Source organism: Linepithema humile, chromosome 6 (genome assembly GCF_040581485.1).
Source record: "Linepithema humile isolate Giens D197 chromosome 6, Lhum_UNIL_v1.0, whole genome shotgun sequence".
In the NCBI taxonomy this organism is placed as follows: Eukaryota; Metazoa; Arthropoda; class Insecta; order Hymenoptera; family Formicidae; genus Linepithema; species Linepithema humile.
Window position 1 is genome coordinate 2,597,551 of NC_090133.1, and position 12,771 is coordinate 2,610,321.

The following is a 12,771-nucleotide window of genomic DNA, read 5'->3' on the forward strand; positions in this document are numbered from 1 at the left end:
GATATGCATCCTCTTCAAGATCCATGAATAATGAGCCTTCTTTTCCCTCTTGACAAACCGTCCTTTTCACAGAGAAACTTTCTGAACAAAGTAACATTGTTTTTTTTTATTTTTTATTTAACTTATTGAATTAGAAACATATTTCCTAGACATTTTACTGCTTATGATCAAAAATCGTCAAGTACGTGGCATGTGGTAAGATGATCGTTATCTGAAACGTTTCTGTCAATCATAAGATTCGTTATATTGAAAACTTGTTATTCTGAAGGTCTTATAATTGCGCAGAACGCAGTTTGTAAATATTCTTCGATACAGTTATTAATAGTATGGGCAATTTGCATTTAGTAGTGCACTTGGTCTTTCGATGCAAATATAATAGCAAGGAAAAATAACGAAGAGTGCCGTAAAAAAAAAAAAAAGAAAAGGCCCGAATCGAATGAGTGAACAAAAATTTTTTTTCACAACAATTTTAATCAGTAAAGTTATCTCAAATTTGTCATGAAGTTAGTTTTTTCCTGCAGTGTTAAATTTTTTCTAGATTTAAATAGTATTTGTTACGTTCCTATGGCAATTCCTATTCTGAAACTCGTCTTTAAGCAATCATTATGATTTTCGTTGTAATCGTTGGACGTGCAATATGGCGGTAAACTCGGTCGTCGCGAAAAAACGAGCGGGCTTACGCGCGCACGTATGCAATCTGCCTAGGACGTCCGGCAGCACTTTGCCGAAATTACCACCGAACGCGAAATTCTACAGCCGCTGGAAACGGAGTCTTCAAAAGCTAGTGCTTGTCTCAGCTCGGCATCCTTTAACGCGATTGATCTTACGCAGCCAGGCGGCTGTTGCCTTTGAAAAGCGAAGACAGTCGAGATCACCTCATCGATGGATGATTCATCCATGCAGTATGTTAAGGTTTGAGAATATTAAATGGAATATTGAACAGCTTCGGTTTTTTTTCCTTGATTGACAAGTATAAGAGATGCATTAATATTGTCGCAGATTCTACTGGGACATATTAATGACTGCCATCTTTTTGTACATCTTCGTGATGGTTCCACATATCACATGCTTCTACAGAATCGGGAGAAGTAGCGGTCCTGAACGCTGGAATATTATTTATCCCACCTATGCCGTTTGCATTGTCGATATATTTCTGAATTTCTTCACCGGATTTGTGTCCTTGGATGGATACGAGATTGTTCTTGATGTTACTTTAATAATGAGGTAATTGCGCTATGATAACTGATCTATTTCTTAATGGACTCATTTTTAATTTTTTTATTCGAAATAAAACTAAAAATTCTAAAAGTGACATAAAAAATATTTACACCTGCAAGAAAATTATTACAGCGAGGTGTAAATAATTTAAAAATAAGAAACATTTGAAAAATACCAGTCTACCTTGTCGTTTTGTCGTTGACACGATATAAAACTTTTATCATATTAGATCCAGAAGCATATGCTAATCATGTGCGACGATACTGTTATGCATTTCCGGTAGTGTAAACTTATTTCATGCATCGCATCTTTATTGATTTAATTTGATATCATATTTTTCACGAATTTAATCAATCAAATCGGCAACGGTCGCAGGCGCATATTTTTCAAATTTTTTATAATTTTTAATTAATTATTACTTAATGTACACATTCATATTTATGTTTGCAATGTATTCAACATTTGTATTATCTACAAACTAAAATTTTTTAATTTTTTATGAGCAAGTCCATTTCCATTAAGTTTCTTTTTGAAAACTTCAATATATAAAGCAAAAATTGTATGCATTTGTACAGACATTATGTGAAAGGCTATTTCTTCGTTGATTTTGTCAGCTCACTGCCATATCTGTGGTTTTACCCGACACGTATTTTACCGCCTGGTCCTGATTCGAACTCTGTGTTGTTAATCGTTGAATTTCTGCCTATTTTGAAAATATTTCGCATACCCACAGTACGACGCAATCTTCAACTAATCAATGAAGTAATTTATAACTATATTGCATAGTTGAATATCTTTATTATTAAATTAAATTTTAAGGACAATTGAAATTATTTTGTACAGAATTTTAGGATTCCTCAAACGCAAGAGACAACAATATGGTTCGTTATCCTAACATTACTCATTTTTCACTGGAGTAGTTGTGTAAGTTATGTCTTCCCATACATCGTCTTGCATATACAAGGTGAACCGATAGAGGTACGTTCAGTCATAATATTTTTATTATAATTGACGCCAAATGTGTTAAGACAAAGAATTTGCTACAAATTTTATCGGCAAAATACTGCCGCCAATCCACCAGCATTGCCCTAATCTTTTGCTTACCCGAGAAAATCTTAACCTTTCAAAATTGTCCATTAATTTTTTCCATATTGAATTTCAGAGTTCAAACGCATATTATAGATCAATGAATTTTTATGATGAACCTGATTGGAAAGTATACTTGATATTCTTGCACATCGGAGTGAGTAATTTGATCGGCTCCAATTTCGTCGAATTTAAAAACTTCGGAATTTTGGATACAGCGATACGATGCATACTTCTGCTGTTGGGGAAAGGCTACATGATCTATCTGATCGGTATTAAATTGTCGTCGTTTTATATTTTTAATATTAGACTCCGCAGCAATAATTTTTTTACATACATTTTTGAAACCTTGCTTAAATAACTTTGCAAGAAACACTTTTTTCTGTCCACAGTTACAATTCTGCAACTTTTGGAATCGTCGGCAGAGCCCGATCTCAAATATCAACGAATTATACATCAAGTAAAGGAGTATATTTGTCAAAAAAGTCTTCCGCGTTATTTGCAAGACAAGTTGATCACGTATTATGAATATCGTTACCAAGGCAGTTCGTTGAAGGAGAACCTTATATCCGACACTCTTTCAAGTTAGTATAAAGCAAGGAGGCTATAGAGAGTTATTAGAAGTCATTATTAGCTCTCTCGCTACATAAATCGATATAATTACAAGTTTTGCAAGCGGGATCGTAAATTATTATGACACAAGAGTAATAATCAATGTTTGCAGTGAAATGATGTGCGATGGTGTGGTACGCCATCGTTGGATTTTCAGATCGAAAAGCATATTATTTTATAGACATTTTATTGCGCGGAAATTTAAGTTTTTTATATTGATTGCTTCTTTCATGTATGCAGAATTTGGTAATTTTAGAAACACATTCCATCACTATCCACATATACCACCACTATTTTCTTTTTCACTTCGAGTACTGATAATAACATTTCACACAATGCGAAAGAAAGAAACTGTCTCTAATATGTTTCAATGCTTTATCTAGATCACTTAAATCAAGAAATTTTATTACATAGTAGTCAAGGATTGTTAGACACCACAATTTTCTACAATTTGCCCCTCAATGTTCTCAGTGATTTACTAAGTAATTAACTTTTTCTCATAATAATAACGATATTAGTTATGCAATACTGCTACATATAATATTGTACAATTCTCATATAATAATAATTTATAATTATTATTATTATTACGTATTGTATCAGTTTTCGATTGTGAAAAGTTGAAAGTTTCAATTTGAACGATAAATCTGTTGTAGATTCCTTTAAATCAGTGATATATCTCCAAGGTGATGTAATTTACAAAGCTGGGACTGAAAGCGATTGCATGTATTTCATAGCCAACGGAACTGTTGCATTGATCACATTTGCTGGAAAGGAGGTAAGTCATTGAAAACATCAATAAAGAGAAGATAAATTTATATTTTGCTCGGAAAATTACGGTGAAATAATATGCGATGTGTTTGAAAGATTTGTCACTTGTACGATGGTGATCATTTCGGGGAAGCTGGTCTGATTTATCTAAATCAGCGTAGAACGGAATCAGTCATCGCCCTCGAAGTATGCGAGTTATTTCGTTTGCATCGTCGCGATTTCAAGCGTCTTTTTACCGCAGATTTGGAATTTTATTGCACTTTGGAAAATAGAGCGCAAGAACGTTTGCAAAAAATTAAGGAATTGGAAGAGGAAAACTTAGATAAAACGAATAATGTATAATTTTATTTTAATATACGCAATACAATACAGAAAAAAAAGAAAGAACTTGATTTTAATTTATTTCATTTATAGTGCGTAAAAATTGACTTAAAAAGATAGTTAATTAAAATTTTTTAATTTATTAAACAAATTTCGTAATATATAATTTAAAGGAGAATTAATTACAAAAATATGTTTCTTAGTTTAATTATTTAATTTAATTCTAGTTTCATGTATCGTTTATGATCGTTTTTTTTTAATCTTTAAAGGGACGTGCAGGCATGTTGGGTCATGGATAGTGATCCTTTCCGTCTAATGTAATTGTCTAATTACGTAACACGCAAGTATCTCTAATTCGTGAGTTATATTACTCTATGGCCCATATATTTTTCTCACGGGAAATTTTTTTATGTTAATTTTTAACATTGACCTTTTGAGAGTAGCAGAAGCGTTTTAAATTTGTAGCTTTAAAATGATGCATCTTCTCAATATAACATTTACTAGCACGAAGCGAAGAAATCAATCGGTGATTTGTGTTTTAAAAATAATCTATCTCTCCTATGTTTATCTTGCAACAGAAGTCAAGTCTGGGGATTATGAAGTCTTTGCTTTTCAGATTTTAGTCTGCGATTTACTCTGAGATTAGCTTCTACGAAAATGCTTCCTCGATTCGACCTTGATGTCTGCGGCGGATTACAGTGTGGAGAAATCGTTGTGTCAAGAGAGAGAGATGCGATGTGTATGGCTATGCATGCGCGCCTGATTCACGAACGCGCGACGAGAGAGGGGCATGTAGCTTCATTGCGTAACAGTCTGTTGTTTCATGCTGCAGAAAACCATTGCGTCGTCGTTGATGCAACTCTCAAAAATACCTATGATTTAACTTCCACATGTGCCTAGCGTATGTATAAAATTGCAGGTGCAGCAGTGAACTTGCACAGGATATCAAGCGTCATTAAGCTGTTATCGGACTGTACATTATTAATTGAGATTAATTGAGAAAGAAATCATGAACTTGTATTTTTGTCATACATATTCTCATTTAATATTCTGAAACATGCTAAATTTAGAAAATTACAATTATTTATTTTGACATAAGAGTTCTTCAAATTGTTTCTCCTACGATAAGTTGATGATACAAGCTGTTCTCTGGAGCGAAGTGTTCATGAAATTCGAAATAACCATGTGACGATTATTTAATTGCAAAAATTTATTATCAACGTAAAATAATTTTTGTGAGTAAATTATATAAAAATAATAAATCATTGTGGTCCCATGAAGCGATCTCCATTTTTCTAAAGAGAAAGAAGATGGTGAGAGGGGGAGAGAGGAAATTAGTGAAGGGCCGCCTATTTTTACGGCAATTACATCATTAGACCGAAAATTTGTGGCGCGGTTCAGCAGAGCGTGGTAACTTTTGCATCTCTACTTCGCTCGTCGCCTGTGCCAAGCTTGGTGTAATACAGGCGATGTCTTCCCCACGTCTTCGGCCGCGTGTAAATACACTTTGAACGAACGAGTGGGAGATTGACGCCTCCCTAATCGGGGACGGTAGCGCGCGTTCTCGTCAGTCAAATTGCAACCATCGTCGTTACATGATTATTTAACGTTGCATTTGGTGTGTAAACACGATTTCGGCGCGCGCGGCTCGACCTGTACGTAAAAATAACTGCCTCGTGAAGAACTTGAGCGAGAGAACTGTCATCTTCTTCCGGTTACGCGTTTTACGACGCCGTACTTTACGCGCGAAAATAGTTTCCACAGATTATTTCTGCAGGCAAGAAAAAAAATAAGTTAAATAACTAATCAACGATCAGTAAATAAACATTAAACCGATGTGCGTGATGTATTGATACAAGATTATTTTGATAATATTTATTTTTAGAAGTGTTTAAGCACGAGGCAAGTGAAAGATAGTAAAAATAGATCGTGCATACTTAGTTTCTGAGCGATTAAAGATTACGGACGTGAATCGCGTGCTGAAACATCAGTAGAATCGTAAAAGTTTCATAGATTATTGTTTTTTCTAGACGTTTATTATTATTTCTTCTAAATATATTTACGCTAGATTTTCTAAATACAATTTTCAGATTAGTTTAAAGTTTTTGTGTTCGCATACTCTTGTAAAAAATCGTGTATTGCAAATTTTATATAATATTTACACAAGAAAGAAAACTTACACAAGAAAGAAACTTTTGTATCTGCCGAAAGAAAGAATATAAAGAAAGAATATAAATTTTATATTTGCTACTTTTAACAAATATTTATTTAAAATTATTCTTTTATTTGGATTGACTGGTTTTAAAGTTACTGACCTAAATCTACAGCAAAACATGATTGTTGGACTACGTAACTCTAGCATCCGCGATTTGACAATTGTTTGTTATTTTCTTTCATACAGTTAATTCTAGAGAGCATTCATGTCCAATTTTCTCTCTCTCTCTCTCTCTCTCTCTCTCTCTCTCTCACACACACACACTCTGTCCTCTTTTGTTTCTCTTGTTTTTCTTTTCTGAATTAGAAAAAAAAATTATCAATTACAAATATTTTTAATAAAAATTTTGGCATAATCCAAAATATAAATTGTCTATTATAAATTTATATACAAGATTGCAATAACAGCTATTGAAACGCTTTAACATTTTATTTTTTATTTTTGATCTACTTAATTTGTATCTTAGCCGATAAATATTTTTTGGCAATTAAATATATTGCTTTCACATTATGAAAAAAAAAAGCATTCCCGATTCTTTCATTTAAAGTTTTCGTATTTTTTTAATGTCTGATGTGCTGCTTAAATCTCTATATATTTTTACATTTTTTCAATTTGTGAAAACAGGGTTGAACAATCACTCAGTGCGTAATAGTCGGAAGAAGCTGTGAAGTGACACTTGAACAAAGACATCATCGGGCTTAGCATCCGACAAAATTCAGATTGATAAGAATGAAGCGATTGATATTGCTGTCCTTAGTAGCTGTGGCATTGTGCCACGAACCGTTTCAAGTGATTTTCGAGTGGAAGTCAATTGATTTTGAGTGGCCGTCGGAGGAGGAACGGCAATATGCCGTCATGCACGGCGATTACATAGCGGCGAACAATTTCGTGACCACCGTAAAATTCTGGAAGGACAGGATGTACTTGACCATGCCGCGGTGGAAAGACGGGGTGCCGGTGACGCTGGGCGTCACGTCGGCGAAGCCGGTGAACGGCGTCACGGCGCCCAAGCTGGAGGCCTTTCCCAACTGGGGCATGCAGAAGCTGGGCGACTGCTCGGCGTTCCAACTGGTGCACAGCGTGGAGATCGATCCTAAAGGTCGCATGTGGGTGCTCGACACCGGTCGGCCCACGTCCCTCAGGGAATTCAAGGCCAACTGCCCGGCGCGCCTCGTCATCCTCGATCTCGAAGACAACGGCCAGATCCTCCGCATTTACAACTTCCCCGATCACGTGGCACGCCGCGGCGACACGTACCTCAACGACATCGTCCTCGATCACGAGGACGGCGGCTTGGCGTACATCACCGACAACGGCCAACAAGATCCCGGTATCATCGTGTACTCCCTGAGGAACAACACCTCGTGGAAGGTGCGGCACGATTCCATGAAGGCGAAGTGGGAAGCGATCGGATTCATGGTGGCGAAGACGCATGTGATCAATCCGGTGCACGTGGACGGCATAGCGCTTTCACCGGCAAGCAGTCGCGACAGGTAATATCGAGGAAAAGGGGGTGGTTTCAATGAGATGCATTCGACACTCATTAATATTTATATTATAATTAACATTTTGAAACTGCGAAATGTGTGTTATCTCGGCTAACTTGTAATAATTACCGTCATTACCGAAAGTTTATAAATGAGTTTTATGACTGAAGTTATTTTATATTTTCTTTTTCTCTATTTTTTTTTGTTGCATAAAACATTCCAAGATTATTATTACAGTTTTAAATTTAATCTCGAGTCTTTCTCTTCTTATAAATGTTGAAAAATTTAGTTTTTATTATATGAAATCAAATGAGCGCATTTAATGCTAAATGTGATAACAGTTAACCTATAGATAACCAGTAGTATGGATAACCTGCAGATAACCCACATCTGTTTAATAACATTATTTATCATACTCATAGCTTTATTTAGACTTACACAATTTTATTAAATAATTAAAAGATTATGTTTGCTTTCAAAAAAGTTTATTTTTTATTGTTTTCCTTGATTTGTTTACTCTTTATTTTATAATTTTATTTAAAATATATGCAGAAAATGAAATATTACCATTGTAATAATTTATTTTTACACATACACACATGCATAGTATTGTAAGGATTGAATATTAACTTTTTGAGGGCAATTAAGAAATAAAATAAATCACTTGATAAAAAAACTTAATATAATGTTCTAATAAAATACAATTTTATAACGTCAGGCGAGTCAGTCTATTTTACAGAGTTCTCTACAAGCTATCGTTATACCCGATACTTGCCCGAATCACAATTTCCGCGCTATTCCGGCGACAGTTTCTATCTTTATCTATTTACGCCCACACTATTTCGTGGGAGAGATTACTAATGTCCCTTTTTACGCTTCTCCAAAAATTTCCCACGAACTCTCGTTCTTCGTCTCGTGCTCTCGGTATTCATAGGCCCCTCAAGCCTGATTCGCACTTTTGAGGCCCGTTCTCAATACTGGCGGCACCCCGTGCTGACCAATCTCTTTGCCTCTCCCTCTCTGCCTCTTACAGTATATATTAATACATATATAATAAATAAATAAAATGTGTCACGTATAAATATACATATGTCATAAAATGAACTTCTTTAGAGAGGATCGCGTGTATGCTTAATGTTGAACTTGGCACAAAAAAATATGAAAATTCTATTTTTCTCTTTGCTTCTATCTTCTCCTTTTCGTTATTGCTTTGTTTTTCTTACGAATGAGCTTTTAAAAAAATCATATAAAACTACTTTAACTTTCTGTCGCGCGCCTTGCGTCAAATAAACTTTTGAATATCCTTCGTACCGAAATTTTATATTTACGCAGAAGATTTTTCGACAAATAACAATTAAATTATTTCAGGAAAGTGTACTACTCGCCTTTGTCTTCTTTCCACTTGTATTCAATCCCGGTATTCGCTTTGAAGAATAACGCGACGAGTATTGATCAGTACGTGAAGGAACTCGGGCGGAAGTCTTCGCAGACAGACGGCATGGCGATGTCGTCCACTGGTTCGCTGTACTTCGGTCTGTTAGCCGACGACGCTATCTCCATGTGGGATACCAAAAACGCACCTTCCTTCACCACCGGCCAACGGATAATATCGCGCGATCATGTACTGACGCAGTGGCCCGACAGTTTCGCCTTCGACGAGGACGGTAACTTCTGGTGCGTCACCAATATGTTGCAAAATTTCTTGAACAATCGCGTCAATGTTGACCAGCCCAATTACCGCCTCATTCGGACACGTGTTGGCGTTAGAAATTATCAGTACTATGAGAACGGTACCGCGCCGGAATTACCTGACATCACAGGCGGTGCCAGTACCGTCAGGCTCGCCTTCGCTACAATATTGAGTATCGTCTTGGTATTTATCGTGAAGTAACAGTTTTGTGAAGAAACTTACACCAAAGTTATGCTTTGCACACGCGAAGAAACGACTTACAAATGTTAGTCAGTTAGATCACACTACTTTTAAATGTGCGGCATTTTTATAGCATCTTGTAAGTAGCAGTGTTGCGAATTAATAATAAGAATAAATTCTTTTTTTAATTTCTCATGTTGGTGCTGAATGATGATTTTTGAAGGTGGCTTCAAAAGTGGCGGTCGAAGCTAATGTGAAGTTTTCAAATTGCATCCAGAACTTTGATGCAACATAATATTGCATATATGTCTCGATTGAAAAATGTACAAATAATTATAATCTAAGATTTGAGCAAATATATGTTTATCTGTGCTCGATTTGTATACGGTACGTCTGCTTATGGAATCTCCGTAGTTCGCCAGTTTCTAGCCCAGAAATAGATTACTTCGCTCGATCATCCCGTGTAGGGGTCATCTGACCTAGTTTCTGCGACTATTATCTCTTTTCTAAATTCTACCATTGCTTTGAAAGGACAGCATAGCAATGACATTGCAAATATTTAATATGCATCTTTGAGTCGCTAGAAGACATTAGGAAGTCGTTCCGAGTTAACAATGCTACTGCATCTACATAATTAAAAAAAAAAAATTTTATCTTATTATTTATTTACTACACTGTGTATTTAGATTTAGATGTAAATTAAAAATATGATACAATTAACGATAAAAAAAGCTATTAAAAATTGTGAAAGGGTAGAAAATGCTTACTCAAGAACGATTTTAAGAATCGACAATTATTTAATCGGCGGTTTTCATTGTTTGAATTTTTGCTGATTTTTGCACGATTTTGCACGAATTATTTATAACTTTTCCTTACTTTAACTGACCAAAGCACGCCTGATCTTATGCAATCTTAATGATCGAAAGAGGCAAATCTGAAAATGCATTAGAAGTCTGAGCATTTTTATTTCAATAAAAATCATAGCATTTTATTTATGAAGAACGCTAATCATCAAAGTATATTGTTCAATGGAAGTCTTAAACGGAAGAATGTATGTATGTATATTTTTATTAATATTTTAGCCGGTATTTTCACACAACGTCAAACCTGAATCAAATAGTTTTGTCACTTAAGTCATCTCATTACTTTTTCTTAAATCTTTCTATGTATATATAAATATTTATTATTATTATTACTATTATTGTTATTGTGTTTAACATTATAATAATCATTGTAATGGAAGTTTTATGTGGCAATATAATGAGACAAGTTCCGAACAAAATGTTTATTTCATAAAACCTCATCCTCGTATTTTTCTCTGTTGCAGTCAGTAAATAAATATGCCCCACGATGCATCGCGATCCCATGGAATGTTCCATTCGCTCTTGTCGAATGAGTCATGCCTCGTTTTTCTCTCGATGGTTTCAATTCATCACACCATAAATAAGGCCGCGTGCGTTACTGGCATTAATAAACAGTACTTTCCTCATAAAAAAAAAAACTATCTGAGATCTCCGCCGTTAAATCTGGCTAATGAGTGCATTGTGCGGCCCAGCACGATTGAATCACAGGTGTGGTTGTGGTAAGTTCCCAGTTTTGTAATTTCATTTCTTGACTGACGGTGGTGCAGACTTTACGAGCGATTGCGTGACACACATACGTACGTGCTTATAGTGCGCACGTGTCGTCGCGCAGAAGTGGGACAACGCACAATTCGCGAGGATAATTGTGGGAAAATCGCGTTTTCATCTTTTCGTTTCCTTTTTACAGCATTTAATGCTGATATCGCGCAAAAAATGGAGATGCGCTTGATGCGGGCGCATCACGTAAAGTGCGCTTTCCAAATGATGTTAAATATTTAATGTTCTTTTCAAGTTCCAATATCAAACTATGTATTAGAGATTAAAAATTGGAGAGTAGAATTCGAACGACGAAATAATCATAATTTTAATCAACTTTATACTAAGAGCAACTGAATTCTAATCTCGAATTTGCAATCTTCAATCTACAAGTCTGATACGACTGAATAATGATTGAAAGGATTTTAAAACATAAATTTGAAATTCAATTTTTTTTTATTTCCTTTACATTAGTAGCATATGATACAGATAGTGCAGGAAAATAAGGTGATATTATGTATAATTGCGAAAATTCTTTTTTGACGACATCATGACATTTATGTCATGACTCAAGAGGAAGAATTGCATAATCCACTTGCCGCGTTTAATGTGTGTATAAATTCTCACCTTGGAATCTCTATTTGCACATGATTACCTCGTTATGGAAAAACAGTCACACACTTACGCGCATGGACGTCTATATAAATGGTATGTACTGATGCAATATTTGTAATTGTAAAAATATGAATGTAAATAAGAATAATTGGTACTGGTTATATTAAATTGCAAATTATGTTTATTCTGTTTAACGCAATATAACATTTATTTAATGACAAAAATCGTAATTTAAATACTATGTGTGTTAAATGAAATAATATATATAGACGTAATCTTGAAATTTACAGCACAATCCTGTAGCACTAAGGATGACTATTTCTGACGTCAAGTAATTTTATCCGATGACTTTTCAACAAAATTGCTAGCATGAAAAATAAGATATTGCCATCGAAAAAGGAAGAAATAACTTTTAAACTTTTTCTACGTTAATATTTTATTCACATCGACAATTTTATCGACAAATTTAAATCGTTCGTAAAAGATAATCGACGCTAAAAATAGTCAGGCTCTAAGTTACCATTTGTCAGTAAAACCTTTTTTATCGATTGATGTTAATTAACAAAATTGATTAACAAAATTATCTGTGTATAATATATTGTTTTTGTTATTTATATAATGAATTTTATATATGTATATTTAGTAAATATAAGCATTAAAAAATGCAAACACATAAAAAGAGTCTCATGCATATTGAAAAAAAGCTTTTATGTTTTTATGATCCAATCTAGTGGTTCTCAAACTTTTTCGTTTCACGGCACCTTTTAACGTAAGAATTTTTTCACGGTGCCATAAGTTCAGAAAATACTGAACAATTACATTTAATACTCAAAATTGTAAATTGCTTAACTTAATTTCCACAAGAAAAATTTGGAATTTTTTAAAAGTTGCTTAAAAATAAGAATATTCAATTGTTTACTTATAAATACATTATATTTTACATTGAAATGTAAGAAA

General features: G+C 34.5%; 2 protein-coding genes across 7 annotated transcripts; both read left to right on the top strand.

Moving 5' to 3' along the window:
• Nucleotides 1-28: 28 nt before the first annotated feature.
• Nucleotides 29-5,288, top strand: LOC105679330 (potassium/sodium hyperpolarization-activated cyclic nucleotide-gated channel 2-like). 3 transcript variants are annotated; one of them, XR_010890793.1, is made up of 11 exons: nt 29-912; nt 1,000-1,224; nt 1,794-1,980; nt 2,062-2,196; nt 2,381-2,576; nt 2,697-2,888; nt 3,300-3,398; nt 3,573-3,694; nt 3,784-4,023; nt 4,278-4,365; nt 4,625-5,288. XR_010890793.1 is itself a non-coding variant. In XM_067357403.1 (11 exons), exons 1-10 carry the CDS (start codon nt 638-640, stop codon nt 4,305-4,307), a joined length of 1,701 nt encoding a protein of 566 aa, XP_067213504.1. In that variant the 5' UTR covers nt 29-637; the 3' UTR covers nt 4,308-4,348; nt 4,625-5,288. The 3 variants fall into 3 exon arrangements, 2 of the variants coding, with proteins under 2 accessions (XP_067213504.1, XP_067213505.1); XM_067357403.1 differs by having other exon boundaries at nt 4,278-4,348; XM_067357404.1 differs by lacking the exons at nt 3,300-3,398; nt 3,784-4,023 and having other exon boundaries at nt 4,278-4,348.
• Nucleotides 5,289-5,558: 270 nt separating this feature from the next.
• On the top strand, nt 5,559-10,862 carry LOC136996842 (dopaminechrome tautomerase-like). Of its 4 annotated transcripts, none has more exons than XM_067357424.1 (3): nt 5,559-5,910; nt 6,848-7,716; nt 9,079-10,862. In XM_067357424.1, exons 2-3 carry the CDS (start codon nt 6,953-6,955, stop codon nt 9,599-9,601), a joined length of 1,287 nt encoding a protein of 428 aa, XP_067213525.1. In that variant the 5' UTR covers nt 5,559-5,910; nt 6,848-6,952; the 3' UTR covers nt 9,602-10,862. The 4 variants fall into 4 exon arrangements, with proteins under 4 accessions (XP_067213525.1, XP_012234692.1, XP_067213526.1 ...); XM_012379269.2 differs by having other exon boundaries at nt 5,559-5,845; XM_067357425.1 differs by having other exon boundaries at nt 5,559-5,785.
• Nucleotides 10,863-12,771: the final 1,909 nt, after the last annotated feature.